Source organism: Rhinatrema bivittatum, chromosome 3 (assembly GCF_901001135.1).
Source record: "Rhinatrema bivittatum chromosome 3, aRhiBiv1.1, whole genome shotgun sequence".
NCBI lineage: Eukaryota > Metazoa > Chordata > Amphibia > Gymnophiona > Rhinatrematidae > Rhinatrema > Rhinatrema bivittatum.
The window spans coordinates 383,643,575-383,665,018 of NC_042617.1; the positions used below are offsets into that span (position 1 = coordinate 383,643,575).

General features: G+C 46.4%; 1 protein-coding gene across 1 annotated transcript in view; it reads left to right on the top strand.

Annotated features, from left to right (window-relative positions):
• Positions 1–21,444, top strand: part of TMEM30A (transmembrane protein 30A) — an 80,635-nt gene that overhangs the window by 51,833 nt on the left and 7,358 nt on the right. The window contains exons 4-6 of the mRNA XM_029595610.1: positions 739–826; positions 4,707–4,850; positions 21,059–21,262. Of these exons, the coding sequence (XP_029451470.1) occupies positions 739–826; positions 4,707–4,850; positions 21,059–21,262 (436 nt within the window). The remainder of the gene's footprint in view (positions 1–738; positions 827–4,706; positions 4,851–21,058; positions 21,263–21,444) is intronic.

A 21,444-nucleotide genomic window follows, 5' to 3' on the forward strand; every position in this document is an offset into this window, starting at 1 on the left:
AAATTCATTAGAAAGATCCTGAAAACTTGATTGACTGGGGCCCCCCCCCCCCCCCTCCCCGAAGGACCGGTTTCAGCACCCCTGATGTAGAGGATTTGGGTTGGTCCTTCCAGTCTTTGCAAAGCATTGATAGGTTGAAGCTTAATGTGGCTGCACAATCCACAGCCAGTGTTCAAGGAGGAATAATTTAGCAAGGTAATCATCTGAGGTGCAGTACATGACTAGCATAAAATGTACAAATTTTCCTCTCTTCTGCCAGTGTTTTCTGCTGACTGGAAGAGACTATATGGGATGATGGGAAGCCAGTAATCAGAGTAAAACAAGAACAAATAGAAATTTTAAGGAAAAAAATGACAAAAAATGGACAAGGAAGTAGAATTAAGATGAAGAAAAGGCTGGGAGGAAGTGGAATGTGAGACAGGTTGGAAAGATGTTTAGTCATTTCTATCACTTAAAATTTACTACACAGTTTTGACCCTCTGCAGCACACACTTACTATACATAGGTTTTGGACTGAAATATTCTCACGCAGACTGTTGCACTTGAATTTTGGTTAGGCAACATTTGTCAGTTGGAACTGTGTAAATATTCATATTACACGGGCATGTGGAAAAACTGTATTTCAAGACGTCATCTCATTTAGCAAGTTAAGCACAATGTAAATTCCTGATGATGTTTTTTACGAATGTTACATTTGCTAATTATCCAGAATAATGTTTTGTTTTTCCTTGTCATCAGAATCCTAGTAAGGAATGTGAGCCGTATGGTTCCAGTGACAAGATGCCCATTGCCCCATGTGGAGCTATTGCCAACAGCATGTTCAATGGTAAGGTATTTATTTTAAGTAACCAAGTGTTTGCTCTGTAGTATCTTTTGGGTTTGATATGTTTTGACATCTTGTAGAATAAATGTAATACAGAAAAATACTATATCAGTGAGTAAAAACTATAGGAACCACCTGCTCTGCCCTTTTTCCCCATTTCATCCTTAGCCTTATCTGAAGATAAGCAGTTCAAAGTCTCACGAGTGGGTCACATGACCATGCCTGGTGCGAAATGCACAATCTTCCAGAGCTGACTCTTCATGTATAGTAGTTCCCATGCTCGTGTGATCTCATGGCATCCCTCAAGTCCTTTTTGTCCGCTGAAATCATCACACTTTCTTATGCTGTAATTTCAGAGCTTCTGAAAGACTATTTTTTCTTCATTTAATTTTGCCTTATTGATTACTTTCTGCTGTTAGAGAAGCACATCAGTAGCTTCAAGTTCTGTCCTAAGTGTAAACAAAAAATCACCATTACTGACCATCACTAGGTTTGCAACAAGGATTTATGCAAGTCCAAACCAACTCCAGCTGTGACATAAACAGAAAGGTGTCACCCAGAGCAGTTTGGGACCTGAAGGACAGGATGTGAGCCTTCCTTGCTGGTGAACTAAAGTCCAGCTCTTTCATATTGACATCAAATGGTTGACACACAGACCACAAAGCCATACTGAAGAGATCCTCAGCTTCTTTGTCTCCTCTGTCCAAAGATGGGCCCAGGAGTAAAAAGAAGTCCCACTATTTGAGTCAAGACTAGGGCTCTGAATGCGCAAGCAAGGAGCTGAAGAGATCACTAGACTTCAAGCTGAGGTTTCAAAGCATCTTTGACACACGACTTGGAGAGCCAAGTAGTTGTGTGCCATCCAAAAAGACTGTGTCTAGTGGTGAGATCTGCTTCCCAGGCAAAGACAGTGCTAGAGGTCCAGTTAGATGCCTTCAGTAGCAACTTCAGAGAGCTGTGGAGATACTCACTTATGAGGTTCTCACAAGGCAAGCAGGATGGTAGTCCTCATATATGGATGGTAGTCCTCACATATCAGTGTTTTCATCAGGATGGAGCCCAATCACAGAACACTTTTGTCAAAGTTTCTAGAACTTTGACTGGCACCACTGAGAGTGCCCGGCATGATACCAACCCTGCATCCAGCAGGGGTCCCCCTTCAGTCTCTCTTTTTCCGCGCAGCTTTTGCCACGTGGAGATAGGAGCTTTTCCATGGTTTCCTGACAGGAAAATATTCTTCAGGAAAAAGTTCAAGTTTTTCAAAATTTTTCACCCCTTGTATACCGTCGATACCCGTGCCCGTTTGGTAAGTTTTACTACCTTTTCGGTCGGTTACCGTCTGTTCCAGCTTTTAGGCCCGGAGGTCACCGACCATGCCACGGCCTAAATTTTCCAAGGCAACGATGGCGACGGGTTTTCGTAGGTGCCTGGACTATCAGAGGACAGTGTCCATCACTGACCCTCACCAGGTTTGTGTGTTGTTGGCCCCACCCATGATGTAGATTCGTGTACGAACTGCACCCAAATGACCCCTAAAGGGCGTCGGGCTGGTTTTGGAAAAAATGGCTTTATTGTTCCATTCCAAACAGGTTTCCTCCTCAAAAGCATCAGTCATCAACACCGTCGCCATCCAAATCCCGTCATCTGTCTGATACTGATGACTCTCGACCCGCATTGAGGACTTCGGTTTCCGCTTCTTCGGCGCCGGACACCAGTAAGGAAGACCATAAGGAAAGGCATTGGCATCGAAAACCCTTACCATCGAATCCGAGCGCACCGGTGGCTACCACTTCTACTTCCAAGCAGCCTTTGAGGAAGAAGGCCCTTGCCAAGGAGCGCCAAACCTCCTCAGTGCCGGGTTATCTGAGGCGTTCCCTCGCCTTTGGGAGAGGCACTGACCGATGCTCCACCTTTACCGGTGGTTGTTCCGACTGAGCCCATCCAGCCTCCCACTCCGGACCTGGCCTTAACAACGCCAGCGTTCCATGAGGAACTGAACTGGATGGTTCAGGATGGTTCAGGAGTTAGCTTTCTGTATTCTCCCACTGAGAGGAATTTTTGTCTGCTCCCATGCCTTGGCTGAGTGTTTTTTTCTGGACTTTCCTCTCTGAGCGCCCTACGTTTCTTCCTCCCCTTCCCCCACCTCCTTACCACTCAAAAAAAAAAAAGTCAAAGCAAGCTCAGGAATGGCTGTACAGGGGGTCGTGGTGGGTGCACCAGCCGTCTGGAGCGAGCGCGGTTGGAATTGGAGCACTCTGCTGTGTCTTTCTGACCTGTGTCTGTATGTCTCTCTCTCGCTCTCTCTCTTTCTCCTTTACGGTTGTGAGGCAGCAATGCAGCAGGCCCAATGGAGAAATCTGGCCCCGGCTGCTGATGCTGCAAGGCATGTGGGGTCCTTTGAGCTGTGTGAGAGAGGCCCCGTGTGCCTGGCATGCCTCCAGACTAGGAAGGATCCCGTTCCTGCTCGTTGGAGTGCTTGGCTTCCCTTTCCCCGCCTGCTGGCATCTTTGGCACGCAAATTCTGGAAGGCCCTGGCACACAGTCACTGCAAGGACTTGAGTGGCGGTGGCCGTTTTGCTTGAAGCTGCAGGACCTGAAGGGGGAGTTTGATTTACCTCTGGTTTTGGTGCCAGCCATTACTGCAGGGGGTAGCTGCACAGGAAACTATTTCTAGTTTGGACCCAGGACCCTAGGAGGAGGGTTTTCTCTGGAAATTTTCCACTTTCTTTGCCAGGTTTTCTGTGCATTTTCTAAGCCTCTGTTGCTGCCATGCAGGGCCATGGCTAAGCCATCAAGTAAAGCCCTGGCAGTCCCCTCTCCCCAGATTCCTGCCAAAAATTCAGTTAAATCTTTATCTCTGCCTCATTCCTACCTCAACACCATTTCTGCTTACTTTCACACACCCTCTCCCCTCTGGCTTTCTTTCATTCCTATATTGCTTTTCCCTTACTTCTTTTGCACTCCTCCTATTCCCATCTCATTTCATACCCAACCCTCCTGCCCACATTGCTGTCATGCAACCCCTATCCTATCACTCCCTCAGTTCTACTCACCCTAGCCATAGTTCCCATAAACCTTGTGGATGAAAAAGGTGCAAGACAGCCAAGTTTCCATTGCTGCCTTCAGGGGAGATGGGGAGGAGAAACATTCACCACATCTTCATCTCCTTCCAGCATTTATTCCCTTCCTTTACTCTTCCAGTATTCGCCCCTTTTCATATCACTTCCCTCAGAAATATTCACCCCCTTTGCACTTCTCCTTTCCCCAATATTTACCACTTCTCAAACTGTCCCACAAGCATTTGCCACCTGTGTTCGCCTCATTCTCCATTCACTCCTTTCCCTTGGCACAAACCATTCTGACCTGACTAGAGCTGCAGGTGACTCCATTCTCCCCTCTGCAGTCGGCTCAGTTACAAGTGATCTGCTGGGTCCCGGGGCATTGTCTTACTCGGTCCCTCTCCTCCAGACAGCAGAACAGAGAAGAACCCTAGACTCCAGGCAGCGTGGAGGGAGGACTGGGCCTGGGAGGTAATTGGTTCTTCTCTGTTCTGTTGTGCTCTTTGTTCCAGCCCTTCCCCTTCTGTCCTCTGCAGTGCTGCTCAGTTTCTATGGGGACAGGAACGCGAGAGCCACATTTTGCACACGAAAGAGCCATGCGCGGCTTCTGAACCACAGGTCGGCACATTTAGATGTATGTTCCTGTATTTCAAGGTGTCAAAAAATCTACCCAAGTACTAGAGAAAGATTTGATGGTCTGTCTTCTGCTTTGATTTCTCTCATGTAGATTTTGTGACGATACCAAGCAAGTTGAAGAAAGCTTGATGCACTTGTCTTTATGCTGTACTTTCTGTCTGGATCATAATTATTTTATTTTCTTTTAGACACATTGCAGTTGTTTCACATCATTAATGGTAGTGAAGTACCAATTACATTGAAGAAGAAAGGTATTGCTTGGTGGACAGATAAAAATGTGAAGTTCAGAAATCCAACCGGAAATACAACAGATCTGAAAATTATTTTTGAAGGTAAAATATATAAATATTACACAGTTGCTTCTAAAAATGTATTTTATTGAAACAGTTGGCTTGCAAAATTGAACTTAGTTGTACTCCCAAAATGCAGAGGGAACTTACTATCTTCATATTCTTCTTAATTTAACATATCTCAAGCAGCATTTGAAATTTATATTTTTTTTCCTAAAATATCCTATATTTTGCTACTTAAATTTGATCTTTATCCTTTTAGAAAATCACTAATGACTTCCTTGTCTGCCAGGTAATTGCTGAAAATCGACTTGTACTTAACATAGTACTTGAAAATGTTGTGCTGTTGGCAGGCAAGCTGCCTGCTTTCAGGCGATACTTATGGTCCAGTCCTGATTTCTTTACACCTGCTCCAAAATGCATTATGTGAGAAATAAATCATGCAACCTTATTGAGGCTATCTAGAAAACCAGAAATGGACTAACATGATCACTTAGTTTGGATGGCAACACTAACAAACAGGTCGATACAGTAACGTGCAGTTAAAGATTTCCCGTCTGTAACGAGCTGGGAGCGCACAATACAGATGAGTAAGGCGATCCAGCAATACAGTCTCCAGTTTCACGCGTCCTTAGCGCTTCCTAAAATACACATAACCCTTTCCGCACCCAGCATGTAAATGATGTGTAAATGAACGAATTAGCTGTATAATGAAGGAATTAGCTATTCCCCTCCAATACTGTAATGGGCGCTGATATTATCTCCTTAGTAACCCGCTGTTTTGCCGCGGCCTTAACGTGTTAGTTTACCGCCTCCCCCTAGTAGGAGTTAGGACTGTGAGTCTTGTAACAAATCCATCGACACCACTTAAGATACTCAAACACAATAAAAAACAATTAAAAAAAAAAAAGCGATAAAGAGATGATCGAGAAAATGTAATGCTGTGGGACACATAAAACCTGTCAGAAAAAAAAAAAAATTTAAATACCTCTCACTTTCCGAATCGTGCGGTCATCCAGGCAGCGGCGGGAGCCGGAGGGCCGCGTGGGTCCAGGCGGCCGGCGGCGGGAGCCGGGTGTTCCATCGAGGCTGCGGGGGCGGGTGGGAGCGCGTTGGTTTCAGGTGGGCGGCAGCGGCGGGATCCGGGTGGGCGCGTGTTTAATCGAGGCCGCGGGCGGATGGGCGCGTGTTTAATCGAGGCCGCGGGGGCGGGTGGGCGCGCGTTGGTTTCAGGCGGGCAGCGGCGGCGGGATCCGGGTGGGCGTGTGTTCAATCTAGGCCGCGGGCCGGGTCGCACAGGCGCGCATTCATTCAGGCGGAGGAGCCGGAGGCGAAAGCGGCAGTGTCAGGCGCACCCTTCCTCCCCGCACGCACAGTTCTCTTCACTAAGTCCCCGATACTCTCTTCTAATTGCATGCAAATGCATGCCGCGGCTGTGAAGCGATAGGGAAGGGTTATGCCCGCGCAACCCATTTTACTGTATAGGCGCTGAGTACAGCGCCTATACAGTAACCTGGGTGCGCTGGTACCTGTCATTTCAAATGACATTTGAAATGACAGGTACCGTTGACGGCGGGGCGCCGTCTGCTGTTTGAATTTATACAGCAGACGCCGACTGCTGACGTCACTGGAGCGTCTTTGCCGGGTCTCTCCGAACACGTGATGTTCTCTCCGGTTTCGCTGTTCCCTCCGGGTCAGTGTGGTAGCAAGTCTCCGGTTTCAGAGCGCCAGAGGTCAGTGTCAGATGGTCTTTCTCCGTCGGGGGCGTCTCTCTCTCTCTACTCCCACGCTCCCCGACTACCTCGAGTCTGCTGTCTGAATTTGATCTATATAATTATATGAATGTCAAATATGGTTTTCTGTATTACTTATTTGGAATTTTGTTTAAAAATTTTTAAATGAAAATTCAATAAAGAAATAAATTAAAAAAAGAAAAAAAAAAAAAAAGAAATGACAGGTACCAGGAAGTGTAAAAAATAAAAAACCAAAAATATAAAAACCTGAATGTTATAAAAAAAAAAATAAAAAATTTTAAATACCTGTCACTTTCCGAATCGTGCGGTCATCCAGGCAGCGGCGGGAGCCGGAGGGCCGCGTGGGTCCAGGCGGCCGGCGGCGGGAGCCGGGTGTTCCATCGAGGCCGCGGGGGCGGGTGGGCGCGCGTTGGTTTCAGGCGGGTGGCAGCGGTGGCGGGATCCGGGTGGGCGCGTGTTTAATCGAGGCCGCGGGCGGATGGGCGCGTGTTTAATCGAGGCCGCGAGGGCGGGTGGGCGCGCGTTGCTTTCGGGCGGGCGGCAGCAGCGGGATCCGGGTGGGCGCGTGTTCAATCTAGGTCGCGGGCAGGGTCGCACAGGCGCGCATTCATTCAGGCGGAGGAGCCGGAGGCGAAAGCGGCCTCAGGCAGCCCCCACCGGCAATGAATGAATGCGCGCCTGTGTGACCCGTGCGATTCGGCGCTCACGGCGTGACGTCACGGCATGTGACTGCCTTGAGCACGCGCCCACCTGGATCCCGCCACCGCTGCCACCCGCCTGAAACCAACGCGCGCCCACCCGCCCCCGCGGCCTCGATGGAACACCCGGCTCCCGCCGCCAGCCGCCTGGACCCACGCGGCCCTCCGGCTCCCGCCGCTGCCTGGATGACCGCACGATTCGGAAAGTGACAGGTATTTAAAATTTTTTATTTTTTTTTTTTATAACATTCAGGTTTTTATATTTTTGGTTTTTTGTTTTTTACACTTCCTGGTACCTGTCATTTCAAATGTCATTTGAAATGACAGGTACCAGCGCACCCAGGTTACTGTATAGGCGCTGTACTCAGCGCCTATACAGTAAAATGGGTTGCGCGGGCATAACCCTTCCCTATCGCTTCACAGTCGCGGCATGCATTTGCATGCAATTAGAAGAAAGTATCGGGGACTTAGTGAAGAGAACTGTGCGTGCGGGGAGGAAGGGTGCGCCTGACACTGCCGCACTGTTTCTACCGCGGCCTTACTGTATCGACCTGAAAGTTGTGTGCAGTATTGCAGGATTTCACAGAATTGCAGACTTCTGTTCTCAGAAGTCATCTGGTTTCACCTTCCCAAAATTGAGCGTTTCTATGTCAGTTACAACACAAAAAAGCAATTTGGTTTCCAAAGCCTTTTCCCCCTGAGCATGGTGGCATTGTGTACTGCTTTCCCTTCAAGCTCTGGCATCACATGGGGATTTGGGATTTTGAAAAATTCAGATGGCCTCTTTCTTGTCCTTATTTCACTGCTCTGTAAATGTTAACCTGTATCAGGCCGGTGGAGTGCATTTTAACCCACATTTCGACGCACGTTTTTGATGCACTAGTTTTATCCCTTATTCAGTAAGGGGTAATAGCGTGTCGAAAACTCGCGTCCAACCCCCTCCCTCCTCCGGGCTCTAAAGCCCAGCTGCGTTCGGCGCCGCTTCCTTTCGTCGCCCAGCCGACCTTGAGGGTGTGCAGGCCTGCGCGATCGGCGCAAGGAACCCACCGGGGTAAGGCCTTAAAATTACACTTACCCCAGCGGGTCCGCTCGGCCGCCCACGAGGCTCCCTCCGGGGCCTACCTGAAACCTCCGCCTTCCAGCAGCAGCGCTCCGCCCTCCCTGATCGAGCCTGCCTATCCGGGGATCGCGCACAGCAGCCAATCAGGACTCCCTCCTCCGGGCTCTAAAGCACAGCTGCGTTCGGCGCCGCGCGCCAAAGGGGCCTGCCCCTTCGTGCAGCCCCATAGGGCTTAACCAGAATGCTTTCCACAAGGATTCAATTATTAAATCTTGCTCACCCGTCAACCTCTTGTTGTGCCTTCTGCCTTCTATTCTCACTAAACCTTCCTTAGACACTCCTTCCCCTTCCATCTATGCAGGTAGCTCCTCTCATTCCCAAGGCCCGATCCCAGGACCTCTACTGCACCCCATCCCTGTTACCTTGCAAACCAGTGCAACATAAGACCCCTTGTGGAGCATTGCATCAATCTAAGTCAATCTGATACAGACTATAGCGCCCCTCCATCAGCATTACAGTTGTCTCCTGCTCCCATATTCCTCCAAAATGGCTACTTTTCCCATCCACAAACTCCGATACAACTTCCACAGACCCTCAGTACACTTACACTCTCAATCACACCGGCAACACTGCTCCCTCCTCCCAATCATGCTCACGCCTTTCACGCAACTCCTAGGCATCTCAACCATCGCCCTGCTACTGATTAATTCACAATCCCTATCCAAAAAAACCCTCATCCTAAATGACCTACTCCTTGATGAAAAACCGGATCTCTGCGCCATCACAGAGACTTGGTTAAAGGACACTGACTCCGTACTGATCAATCAACTTCCAAACACAGAATACGACATTCACTCCATTCCCAGACCCAAAAAAAGAGGTGGAGGATTACTCCTAGCCGCAAAGAAACACCTTAAGCTTAAACATCTCTCAGTCTCGCTCCCTCCCAAATACGAAGTAGGCCTATTCAAGTCCCCATTCCTTCAAATATGCCTTATATACACCCCACCGGGCGTATTAGACACTGACATCTCACCCATCATTGAATGTATTGCAGCAAACATCACCAGAGACATACCTGCCATAGTCCTTGGAGACTTCAACCTCCATATCGATTCACGCCCCCTCTCTCACAGCTGTGAAACCCTGCTCTCTTCGCTTAACGCTATGGACCTACATCAAATCATAACCAGCCCCACCCACAAAGCTGGCCATTCCCTCGACCTCATCTTCATGAACTCACTCCTCATGCCGCAATGTACCACTTACACTCCTGTGCCCTGGTCAGACCATTTTCTCATTAAAACTTCCTGCACTAGCAAGAACACACCCAAGCAACATAACACAAAAACTACAATTCAATTTAGGAAACCCTGTCCCAGAGATGACCTCATCGACACCCTCACTGAAAACCTCAAAAAAAATCTAGACCTCTCAGACTCCCAAACTGCCATCGACTCTTGGAACCACATCACTAAAGACACAGCCAACCTACTTTGCCCTCTAATAACAAAAGAGATTCAACCCCCCAATAAAACAAAGCAACCCTGGTACACACCTGAATTAAAACTCCGAAAACACAATCTCAGAACTCAAGAAAAGATCTGGCGTAAAGATCCTTCTACCACGCAACTTGCAAAATACAAAACTCTTTTGCATGACTACAGAACTAAAACTCTCCAAGCCAAACGCGACTACTATGCCATCAAAATTCACAATTTTCAATACAACCCAAAAGCCCTTTTTGCTATAATAACCAACCTCACCATGACATCTCCCAACTCGATTCCATGCGACGACCCCCACACTAAATGCAACCAACTTGCTCAATACTTCCACAACAAAATTGCCACCATTGCCTCCCGCTTTCCCTCCTCTCCCTCACCAACCAAATTCACCCCTAATGTCATTGACTATAAAATGGATACTTTTGAAAGTACATCCTTCTCTGAAATTATTTATTTATTTATTTATTTTTAATTTTTATATACCGAAGTTCTTGTAGGGACTACAAATCACTCCGGTTTACATAAAACGAAGAACTGCTCAACAGAGAGCTGAGCTTTACATGGAACAGTAGAACATATGGAACAGTATAACTGGTTGACAATTTAACATAGAGCTAAATAAAGAAATAATAGTTTAACTGGTAATAAATAGTAATAAGTAAAGAAATATATTATATAAGCAGTATAACTATTTAACGTAGCAATAAATATAAATATAAGCAATGCCAAATATATATATGAAATAAAGTAAATTTTTTATCTCAAAGATAATTGTCCAGTTGTAGATATTTTAGAATTAGTACTGGATACAGTGACCATAATTAGGGTAATTAGGATAAGCAATAAATCTCTACAATACTCAAGAAAATGCGACCTGCCACCCACCCCTCTGACATGATCCCCTCCAAAATGCTGTTGACAATCCCAGATAGCATTTCCCAACCTCTAGCTGATATCATCAACTCCTCCTTATCCTCTGGAGATGTTCCCTCCCAGCTCAAATCAGCCATAGTAAAACCCATCCTTAAGAAACCAAAACTTGACCCTACTGACCTATCCAACTACCGACCCATCTCCAACCTCCCCTTCATCGCCAAAGTACTTGAAAAATCTGTCAATACCCAACTGTCAGACTACTTAGACCAGCACCAGATACTCTATCCTTCACAACACGGCTTTAGAAAGCGCTTCAGTACTGAAACTCTACTGCTCTCCCTCAACGACCTTGTCATCAGAGGCTTTGACAAAGGTCACTCTTTCTTTCTGGCCCTTTTAGACATTTCCGCTGCCTTCGACACCATTAACCACACTATATTACTCGACAGGCTAGCTGACATTGGCATCTCTGGGACCCCTCTCCGCTGGTTCAAATCTTACATAAGTGACAGACAATTCAAGGTAAAAATTGAAAACCACGAATCTGAGCCAATTGACATCACAAGGGGTGTCCCCCAAGGCTCCTCCTTATCATCTACCCTCTTTAACATATACCTCCTCCCCCTCTGCCAGCTACTCTCAAGTCTCGACCTCCCACATTTTATCTACGCAGATGACGTCCAAATTCTTATACCCATCACCGACTCCATCGCCAATGCACTAAAAAGATGGGATAATGCCCTCTTATCCATCAACTGTCTACTCACACAACTCAACCTAGCCCTAAATCCTAATAAAACAGAACTCATGATCGTTTCACCCCAACACATCAATCCCCTACCCGCCTCCTCAGCCAACCCCCCCCTTGCTCCCCCAGGCCTCTCGCAAGCCGTAAGAGACCTAGGAGTTATTCTGGACCCTCAATTCAGCCTACAGAAATTCATCTCCTCCACCCTCAAAGACTGTTACTATAAATTACACACCCTCAAAAAACTTAAACCCTTCCTGCACTTCAACGACTTTAGAACAGCCTTACAAGCCCTTATATTATCTAAAATTGATTACTCTAATGCCCTACTCCTAGGTCTCCCGAAAATCAGCCTTGCCCCCCTGCAGTTGCTGCAAAACGCTGCAGCACGCGTATTGACAGGCACCCGTAGAAAAGATCATATTACACCCATTCTGAAGCAACTTCACTGGCTCCCCATCACTGCTAGAATCCAATTTAAAACCCTTACCCTTATCCACAAAGCTATACACAATCCTGACATGCATTGGTTCCCTGACAACCTATACCTCCGTACCTCTTCCAGACCCACCAGAACGCCCTACACCGCAAGCATTCACACTCCCTCTCCCAAACTCTTCCATCTTACAGCCACCAAACAACGTGCAATATCCCTAGCTGGTCCATCATTATGGAACGCCATGCTCACCCACCTACGCCTTGAGAAATGCCCTAAAACATTCAGACAGAATCTCAAGACCTGGCTGTTCAAACGAGCCTATGCATGAGCCACACTTCCCTTCCCTGCTTCTCTCCCATACTTATTCTTTCTCCACACCCACTGAATTCCCCCCTTCATTTCCCTTTCCTCCCAGTATACCGTCCTATTATACTTTTCTTGTATTTAAGCATTATATTTTGTATGTAAATATTTGTACAGTTTAAAAAATTAGTTTCCCTTACCCCTCCACCCCCTCCATTTCCCCTCCCTTAATATCTCCCCTGTTTCTATGTAAAACCTCCTCCCTCCACCCCGTCCCCCCCTTTTTTGCCCCCCTCCCCCCCTAGTTCTAATTCTTTTATCAGTTACACTGTGAAGCCCTGTTGGCCAGTTTGTTGTTCTATGGAAACCGATGTGATGTTTTCTTAACGATTGTCGGTATATAAAAAAACTTTAAATAAATAAAATAATAAATAAGAGGGGAACCAGCTCAGGTACAGGCCCCAGCCGTATCCCATAATGAGATTCAGCCGACTGGTTCAAGGGAAGAAGCCATAGGGGGCAGACTAGCCCTATTCTACCACAGATGGGTCGAGAGAACTTTGGACAAGTGGGTCCTAGCCATCATTCGGGAGGGGGTACTACCTGGATTTTCTGCGAACCCCCCCGGACAAGTTCGTGGAGTCCCCCTGCCACGACCTCTCCAAGAGGGCGGCAGTGGAAGCTACGCTGACCAGACTACTGGCCCTCGAGGCCATAACCCCAGTGCCTCCACAAGAAATAAATACTGGGCATTATTCCATTTATTTTATCGTCGTTGACAGACCTCAAGTCTGTCAACCGCCACCTGAGGATTCCCCGCTTCCGCATGGAAACCCTACGCTCCGTAATAAGGGTGATACAACCGGGAGAGTTTTTCACATCCCTGGATCTTTCGGAGGCCTCCCTACACATCCCAATTCATCAGGAACACCAGTGCTATCTACGCTTCAAAATCCTGGACCGTCACTACCAGTTCCGGGCACTACCCTTCGGATTAGCCACAGCACCCCGGACGTTCACAAAGATCGTAGTGGTGGTGGCGGCAACACTGAGGAAGGAAGGCGTCCTCGTCCATCCTTACCTAGACGATTGGCTGATCATGGCAAAATCCCCAGAGGAAAGCCACCAAGCAACCAGCAGAGTCAAAATTCTACTGGAAAGCCTAGGATGGGTGGTCAACACAAACAAAAGTTGCCTACAGCCCTCACAGTCTCTAGAATACCTAGGAGTTCGATTCAACACCAAAGAAGACAGCCTGACTCCCACAAGGAGATCAAAAGTGTGGAACCGGTTACAAATCCTGCTGAGCGAACCTCGTCCCACAGCATGGGATTACCTGCAAGTCCTCGGGCTGATGGCATCCACACTGGAAGTAGTGCCATGGGCGCATGCTCACATGAGACCCCTGCAGCGCTCACTTCTATCACGATGGAATCCACTGTCCCAGAACTACGACGTACGTCTAGCACTCCCGGGCAGAGTCTGGACCCAGCTACGGTGGTGGCTGCAGGTCAGTCACCTGAGCCGGGGAACAAGGCTATCTTCCCCAACCTGGACCCTGCTCACCACAGATGCCAGCCTACGAGGATGGGGCGCACACTGCGAGGAGTTAACCGCCCAAGGGCAGTGGAACGCAGAAGAGGCGGGATGGAACATCAACCGCCTAGAAGCGCGGGGCGGTCAGACTAGCCTGCCTACGATTCGCTCACAGACTGAGACAAAGCAGTCAGAGTAATGTCAGACAACACCACGACAGTGACCTACATCAACCGGCAGGGGGAAACCAGAAGCCAACAGGTGTCTCTGGAAATAGCCCCCTAATGGCGTGGGCAGAAGTAAATCTCCAGGAGATCTCAGCCGTCCACATCACCGGGAAAGACAACATCACGGCGGACTACCTCAGCAGGGAAAGTCTAGACCCAGGATAATGGAAGCTGACGTCCACAGCGTTCCAAATGATAGTGAACCGGTGGGGAACACCAGACATGGACCTTCTGGCAAACCGATCCAACACCCAAGTACCCAGGTACTTCAGCCGCAGGCGGGAACCTCAGTCCCAGGGGATCGATGCCCGGTACAGACCTGGCCACAGGGAACCCTATTATACGCCTTCCCACCATGGCCCTATTGGGTGCAATCATTCACAAGATAAAGCTACACAGGGGACTTGTACTTCTGGTGGCCCCAGACTGGACAAGAAGGCTGTGCTATGCAGACATGAGAAGACTACTGGCAGGGAACCCCCTACCACTGCCCCCACACAGAGACCTGCTCCAACAAGGGCCGATCCTCCACGAGGATCCAGCTCAATTCTCTCTTACAGCCTGGCCATTGAGAGGGCTCGCGTGAGAGAGCGGATACTCGGGGGCTTTAATTGACACCCTACTCCGAGCACGTAAACTCTCCACATCTTTAACGTACATAAGGATTTGGAGAGTGTTTGTTTGAAGCCTGGTGCGAAGACCACGATATCAAGCCATGCTCAATTAAAGTTCCCGTGATCCTGGAATTCTTACAGAACGGGCTACAGAAGGGGCTGTCCCTCAACTCCATCAAGGTACAGGTGGCCGCATTGTCATGCTATGGTTCCAAGAGCGAGGGCGACAGCATAGCTTCTCACCCGGACGTGTCACGCTTCCTGAAAGGAGTCAAACACATCCGCCCACCACTAAAGTGGCCGGTACCTCTTTGGAATCTCAACCTGGTCCTGGATTTCCTAGCAGGAACCTCCTTCAAGCCCCTCCGAGGTCTGTCCCTCCGCCTGTTAACTTTAAAGACAGCATTTCTGCTGGCAGTTTGCTCAGCCCGCCACATCTCAGAACTACAAGCACTGTCCTGCCGTAAGCCGTTCCTCAGGCTCAATCCGGGATCCATCCAGCTACGCACAATCCCTTCGTTCCTTCCCAAAGTGGTATCACACTTCCATCTTAATCAAATCTTGCTACCATCACCGGATGACTTGAATTCGGAAGAAGCTCGGAGTCTACGCCACCTCAACATCGGCAGACTCCTATCCAGATACCTGGAAATGTCAGAACCCGTACGAAAAACGGACCACCTGTTTGTCCTTCACAGCGGGAAGAGACAAGGGGAAGCGGCCTCACAGGCAACCATAGCCTGCTGGATCAAGGAAGTCATCAAGGCAGCCCACGTAGAAGCAGGCAAGCCACCACTTTTACAGGTCAAGGCCCATTCTACCAGAGCCCAGGCAGTATCCTGGGCAGAAACCAGAATGCTGTCACCCGCCGAGATCTGCAGGGTGGCGACATGGTCCTCCATCCACACCTTCTCCAGATTCTACCGCCTGGATGTTCAGGCTCGGGAGGACACGGCATTTGCAAGGGCAGTACTAAATGGGTCATGGGCAGCCTCCCACCCAGTTCGGGAGTAGCTTTTATACATCCCATTGGGCCTGAGTCCATCTGCTATACGCTAGGAAATGGAGAAATTATTTACCTGATAATTTCATTTTCCTTAGTGTAGACAGATGGACTCAGCATCCCACCCTTGGCTGCCATTACGCATGGAATTTCGAATGATTCAAGAGTAAGCCATGTTTTCATTCACCTAGGGCACCCACCCTACCGGGTGTCGACGCTTTCCGGTTGAGTACACTGGCGGTCTCCAGCTATAGTCAATTCAACCAGTTCAAGTTAATCAAGTTAACCAAGTTTATAAAGTTTAACCAAGTACAAATTAATCAAATTAGTCACACATATATCCACAATGCTTTTCGAGGAGAATACTGAAGAGCTGCACTTCACTTCCTGCAGGGTTATATGTACTAGGGGCTGTCGTCAGATTGAAATCTGATCCGTCTCCAACCTCTATCAGGAGTACACTATACCCATTGGTCCTGAGTCCATCTGTCTGCACTAAGGAAAACGAAATTATCAGGTAAGTAATTTCTCCAATTGCCATACTGAGTCAGACTAAGGTCCAACGACAGTGGCCAATCCAGGTTGTAAGTGCCTGGTAGATCTATCCCAGGAATCAGTAACAGGAATAAACAATAGCTTTCCTTAGTCTATCTAGCTATGTGTTATGGACTTCTCTTTTAAATCCCACTATGCTAGTTTCCTAGAGCATATCCGCTGACATAGGATTTCACAGCTTGATAGTGTGCTGAATGAAAAGGTACTTTCTATGATTTGTTTTGAATCTGCTGGCTGTTAGTTTCATGAAGTGTGTTCCCTTGTTTTAGTATTATTTGATAGGGTAAATAACTGTCCTTTATTTACACATTCCACCCCATTCATGATTTTATAAACGTCTGTCATGTACCCTCTCAGCAGTCCCCTTTTCCAAGCTGAAGAACCCTAGCCTGCAGAGCCTGTCATATGAGATGTTCCATCCGCTTTATCATTTTTGTCGCTATCCTCTGCATCTTTTCTAGATTAGCTATGTCTGTCTTGAGATAGGGCAAAAAAAACTGCACACAGTACTCAAATGAAAGTGCATGGCTGTAATCAGAGGCAATATATTTTTCATTTTATTCGCCATTCCTTTTTGGATCATTTCTAATATTCTATTTGCTTTTTTTGACCACCACTGTGCACTGAGCTGAGGATTTCAACATAGTGTCCACAAGAATTCCAGGGTCCTTTTCCTGAGTAGTGGCTCCCAATATAGAACACAATATTGTGTACCTGTAGTTTTTTTTTCCCTAAGTGCATCATGGAATGCCCCCTAGTCTTTTTATTGTTGAGAGAATAAATAACTGATTTACATTTACCTGTTCAAGTCCTTTCATGATTTTGTAGATCTCTATCATATCCCCCTCTCAGCCGTCTCTTCTCCAAACTGAACAAACCTAACCTCTTTAGCCTTTCCTCATAGGGGAGCTGTTCCATCCCCTTTATCAATTTGGTCACCCTTCTTTGTACTTTCTCCAGTGCAACTATATCTTTTTTTAAATGCGGCGACCAGAATTAAGAACATAAGAACATGCCATACTGGGTCAGACCAAGGGTCCATCAAGCCCAACATCCTGTTTCCAACAGTGGCCAATCCAGGCCATAAGAACCTGGCAAGTACCCAGAAACTAAGTCTATTCCATGTTACCGTTGCTAGTAATAGCGGTGGTTATTATCTAAGTCAACTTAATAGCAGGTAATGGACTTCTCGTCCAAGAACTTATCCAATCCAATCCAATCCTTTTTTAAACACAGCTATACTAACTACACTAACCACATCCTCTGGCAACAAATTCCAGAGTTTAATTGTACACAGTGTTCAAGGTACAGTCTCACCATGGAGCAATACAGAGGCATTATGACATCCACCATTTTATTCGCCATTCCCTTCCTAATAATTCCTAACATTCTGTTTGCTTTTTTGACGGCCATAGCACACTGAGCTGACGATTTTGATGAATTATCCACTATGATGCCTAGATCTCTTTCCTGGGTGGTAACGCCTAATATGGAGCCTAACATCGTGTAACTAATGCAAGGGTTATTTTACCCTAAATGCATCACCTTGCACTTGTCCACATTAAATTTCATCTGCCATTTGGATGCCCAATCTTACAGCTTCACAAGGTCCTCCTGCATTTATCACAATCCACTTGAGATTTAACTACTTTGCATAATTTTGTGTCATCTGCAAATTTGATCACCTCACTCTTTGTACCTTTTCCAGATTATTTATAGATATATTAAAAAGCACCTGTTCAAGTACAGATCCCTGAGGCACTCCACTGTTTACCCTTTTCCACTAAGAAAATTGACCATTTGATCCTACTCTCTGTTGCCTATCTTTTAACCAGTTTGTAATCCACAAAAGGACATCACCTCCTATCCCATGAGTTTTTAGTTTTCTTAGAAGCCTCTCATGAGGGACTTTGTTGAACACCTTATGAAAATCCAAATACACTACATCCACCGGTTCACCTTTATCCACATGTTTATTCACCCCTTCAAAAAATATAGGAGATTTGTGAGGCAAGACTTCCCTTGGGTAAATCCATGCTGGTTGTGTCTATTAAATCATGCTATCCAAATGTTTGTGATTTTATTCTTTATAACAGTTTCCACAATTTTTTCTGGCACTGAAGTCAGGCTCACTTGTCTACAGTTTCGTGGATCACCTCTGGAGCCCTTTTTAAATATCTGGTTTACATTGGCCACCTTCCAGTCTTCAAGTGCAATCGATGATTTTAATGATAGGTTACAAATGAATTGTAATAGGTCTGAAATTTCATTTTTTAGTTCTTTCAGAACCCTGGGGTATATACCATCCGGTCCAGATGACTTACTACTCTTCAGTTTGTCAATCTGACATCTTCCAGGCTCACTATGATTTGGTTCGGTTCATCTGAATCGTCACCCTTGAAAACCTTTTCTGGAACGGGTATCTCCCCAACATCATCTTCAGTAAACAAAGAAGCAAAGAATTTGTTTAGTCTTTCTGCGATGGCCTTATCTTCCTTAAGTGCCCTTTTAACTCCTCCATCATCTAACGGTCTAATGGTCTCCCTCTCAGGCTTTCTGCTTCAGATATATTTTTAAAAGTTTTAATTGTGAGTTTTTGCCTCTACGGCCAACTTTTCAAATTCTCTCTTTGCCTGTCTTATCAATGTCTTACATTTAACTTGCCAGTGCTTATGCTTTAACTAATCTTTTTCTGATTGATCCTTCTTCCAATTTTTGAATGAAGATCTTTTGGCTAAAAAAGCCTCTTTCACCTCACTTTTTAACCATGCCGGCAGTCATTTGGCCTTTCTGCCACCTTTCTTAATGCATGGAATACATCTGGACTACGCTTCTAAGATGGTGGGTGGGTTTTAACAATGTCCATGCCTGTTGCACTCTTAACATTTTTTTAGCTGCAGCTTTCTTTTTTTTTTTAACTATTTTTCTCATTTTATCAAAGTTTCCCTTTTAAAAGTTTAATGCTAGAGCAGTGGATTTACTTACTGTGTCCCCTTCCAGTCATTAATTCAGTCATTAATATTATGATCACTATTGCCAAGCGGCCCCACCACCGTTACCTCTCTCACCAAATCCTGAGCTGCACTGACAATTAGATCTAAAATAGCTCCCTCTCTTGTCAGTTCCTGAACCAATTGCTCCATAAAACTGTCATTTATTCCATCCAGGAACTTTCTCTGTCTTTCATTTCTTGATGTTACATTTACCCACTCAATATTGGGGTAATTGAAATCTCCAATTATTACTGCATTACCAATTTGATTAGCTTCCCTAATTTCTCTTATTTCAATGTCAGTCTCGTCATTTTGCCCAGGTGGACTATAGTATACACCTATTGCTATACTCTTTCCCAACATACAAGGTATTTCTACCCATAAAGATTCAGTTCTACATTTAATCTCTTGCAGGATCTTTATCCTGTTGGGCTCTGTGCCACCCCGCCACCAAGTTGCTCCTCTCTATCATTGTGATATAATTTGTACCCAGGTATAGCACTGTCCCATTGGTTATCTCCCTTCCACCATGTCTCTGAGATGCAAATTAAGTCTGTCATTATTCACTGCTATACACTCTAACTCTCCCATCTTACTTCTTAGACTTCTGGCATTAGCATACAGACATTTCAAAGTGTGTTTTTTGTTTATATTAATATTCTGCTTTTCAGTTAACAGGGGTAAATTGGAATCTTTTAGCTCAAGTGATTCTTTACTTATAGGCACATGTTCTACATTTCTTATTATTGGAACCTCTCTTTCAGGATGCCCTAACTCTAACAGTTCATTAGTATCCTTTGAAGATACTTCCTTCCGAACCATGCACTACTGAGCGACTGTCTGCTTTCCCCTTTGTTCTAGTTTAAAAGCTGCTCTATCTCCTTTTTAAAGGTTAGCTCCAGCAGCCTGCTTCCACCCTGGTTAGGGTGAGCCCATCCCTTCGGAAAAGGCTCCCCCTTCCCCAAAAGGTTCCCCAGTTCCTTCCAAAACTGAATCCCTCTTCCTTGCATCATTGTCTCATCCATGCATTGAGATTCCAGAGATCTGCCTGCCCCTGGGGATCCGTGCATGGAACAGGGAGCATTTCAGAGAATTCTGATTTCAGCTTTCTACCTAAGAGCCTAAATTTGGCTTCCAGAACCTCCCTCCCACATTTTCCTATGTTGCTGGTGCCTACATGTACCACGATAGCCGGCTCCAACCCAGCACTGTCTAAAATCCTATGTAAGTGACGCGTGAGGTCGCCACCTTCGCACCAGGTAGGCATGTTACCAGGCAATCCTCACGCCCACCAGCCACCCGGCTGTCTACATTCCTAATAATCGAATCACCAACTATGACGGCCGACCTAACCCTTCCCTACTGGGCAGTAGCCCTGAGAGAGACATCCTCAGTGTTGAACAAGAGACTTGAAGTTGTTTCCTGTGCTGCAGCTTGAGCCACAGGGCTGGCCTCATTCTCATTTGCATTATGTCCTCTTTATTTCTCCTGGAAAATAATTGTTGCCTATAGAATACGATTGAAAGCTTTAACACAGACCTGGCCTAGTGGCTTAATGGCTGTGCTGGGCACTGCCATGCGGAGGGACCTGATTTGATTCCTGACTCAGGTCTTCTCTTCTCTTGGTGGGCTGTGGATGCTCAGGCAGCATTTACAGCCCCTGATAGGCTTGAATTGAGGTTGCGTAATGGCCTGAAGCAGTAGCTGGATTTATGGTCCATGACTTCAGGATGGATCCCTGATGTATGGCCCTGGCAGAGGACTGCCATTTCAATGACTGGACTAAAATAAGTTTAGGAGGGAATATGAATTGGGGGGGGTCCCCAGCTAATTTCAAGTGAACATTCACACCGCCAGCACTGATTCAGATGTCTCTTGAGGTCTAGAGGGCAGGAGGAAACTGCTGAGTCCACAAAAACGTGTTTTTTCATTTCAGGTACAACAAAACCTGTGAATTGGCAAATCCCTGTATACATGCTGGATATTGAAGATTCTGAGAACAATGGCTTTATCAATGAGGATTTCATTGTATGGATGCGCACTGCAGCACTGCCCACCTTCCGGAAGCTCTATCGACTAATACAAACTCCCGTGCAGCCCACCCTGGCAGTTGGAAACTACTCCCTAAAAATTGCCTACAGTATCCTTTGACAAATCCTTGTTTGAATGATAATCTTTTTCATGAGGCTATCTCTCAGATCTGCGCTGAAATGAAGTACTGGTACGATAAGACCTTGTCTTGAGCATCGGTATATTAAAAGAACTTAAATAAATAAATACCTGTATCAGCAAGACTCCTTGAGGATAATTTTCAAAACTGCG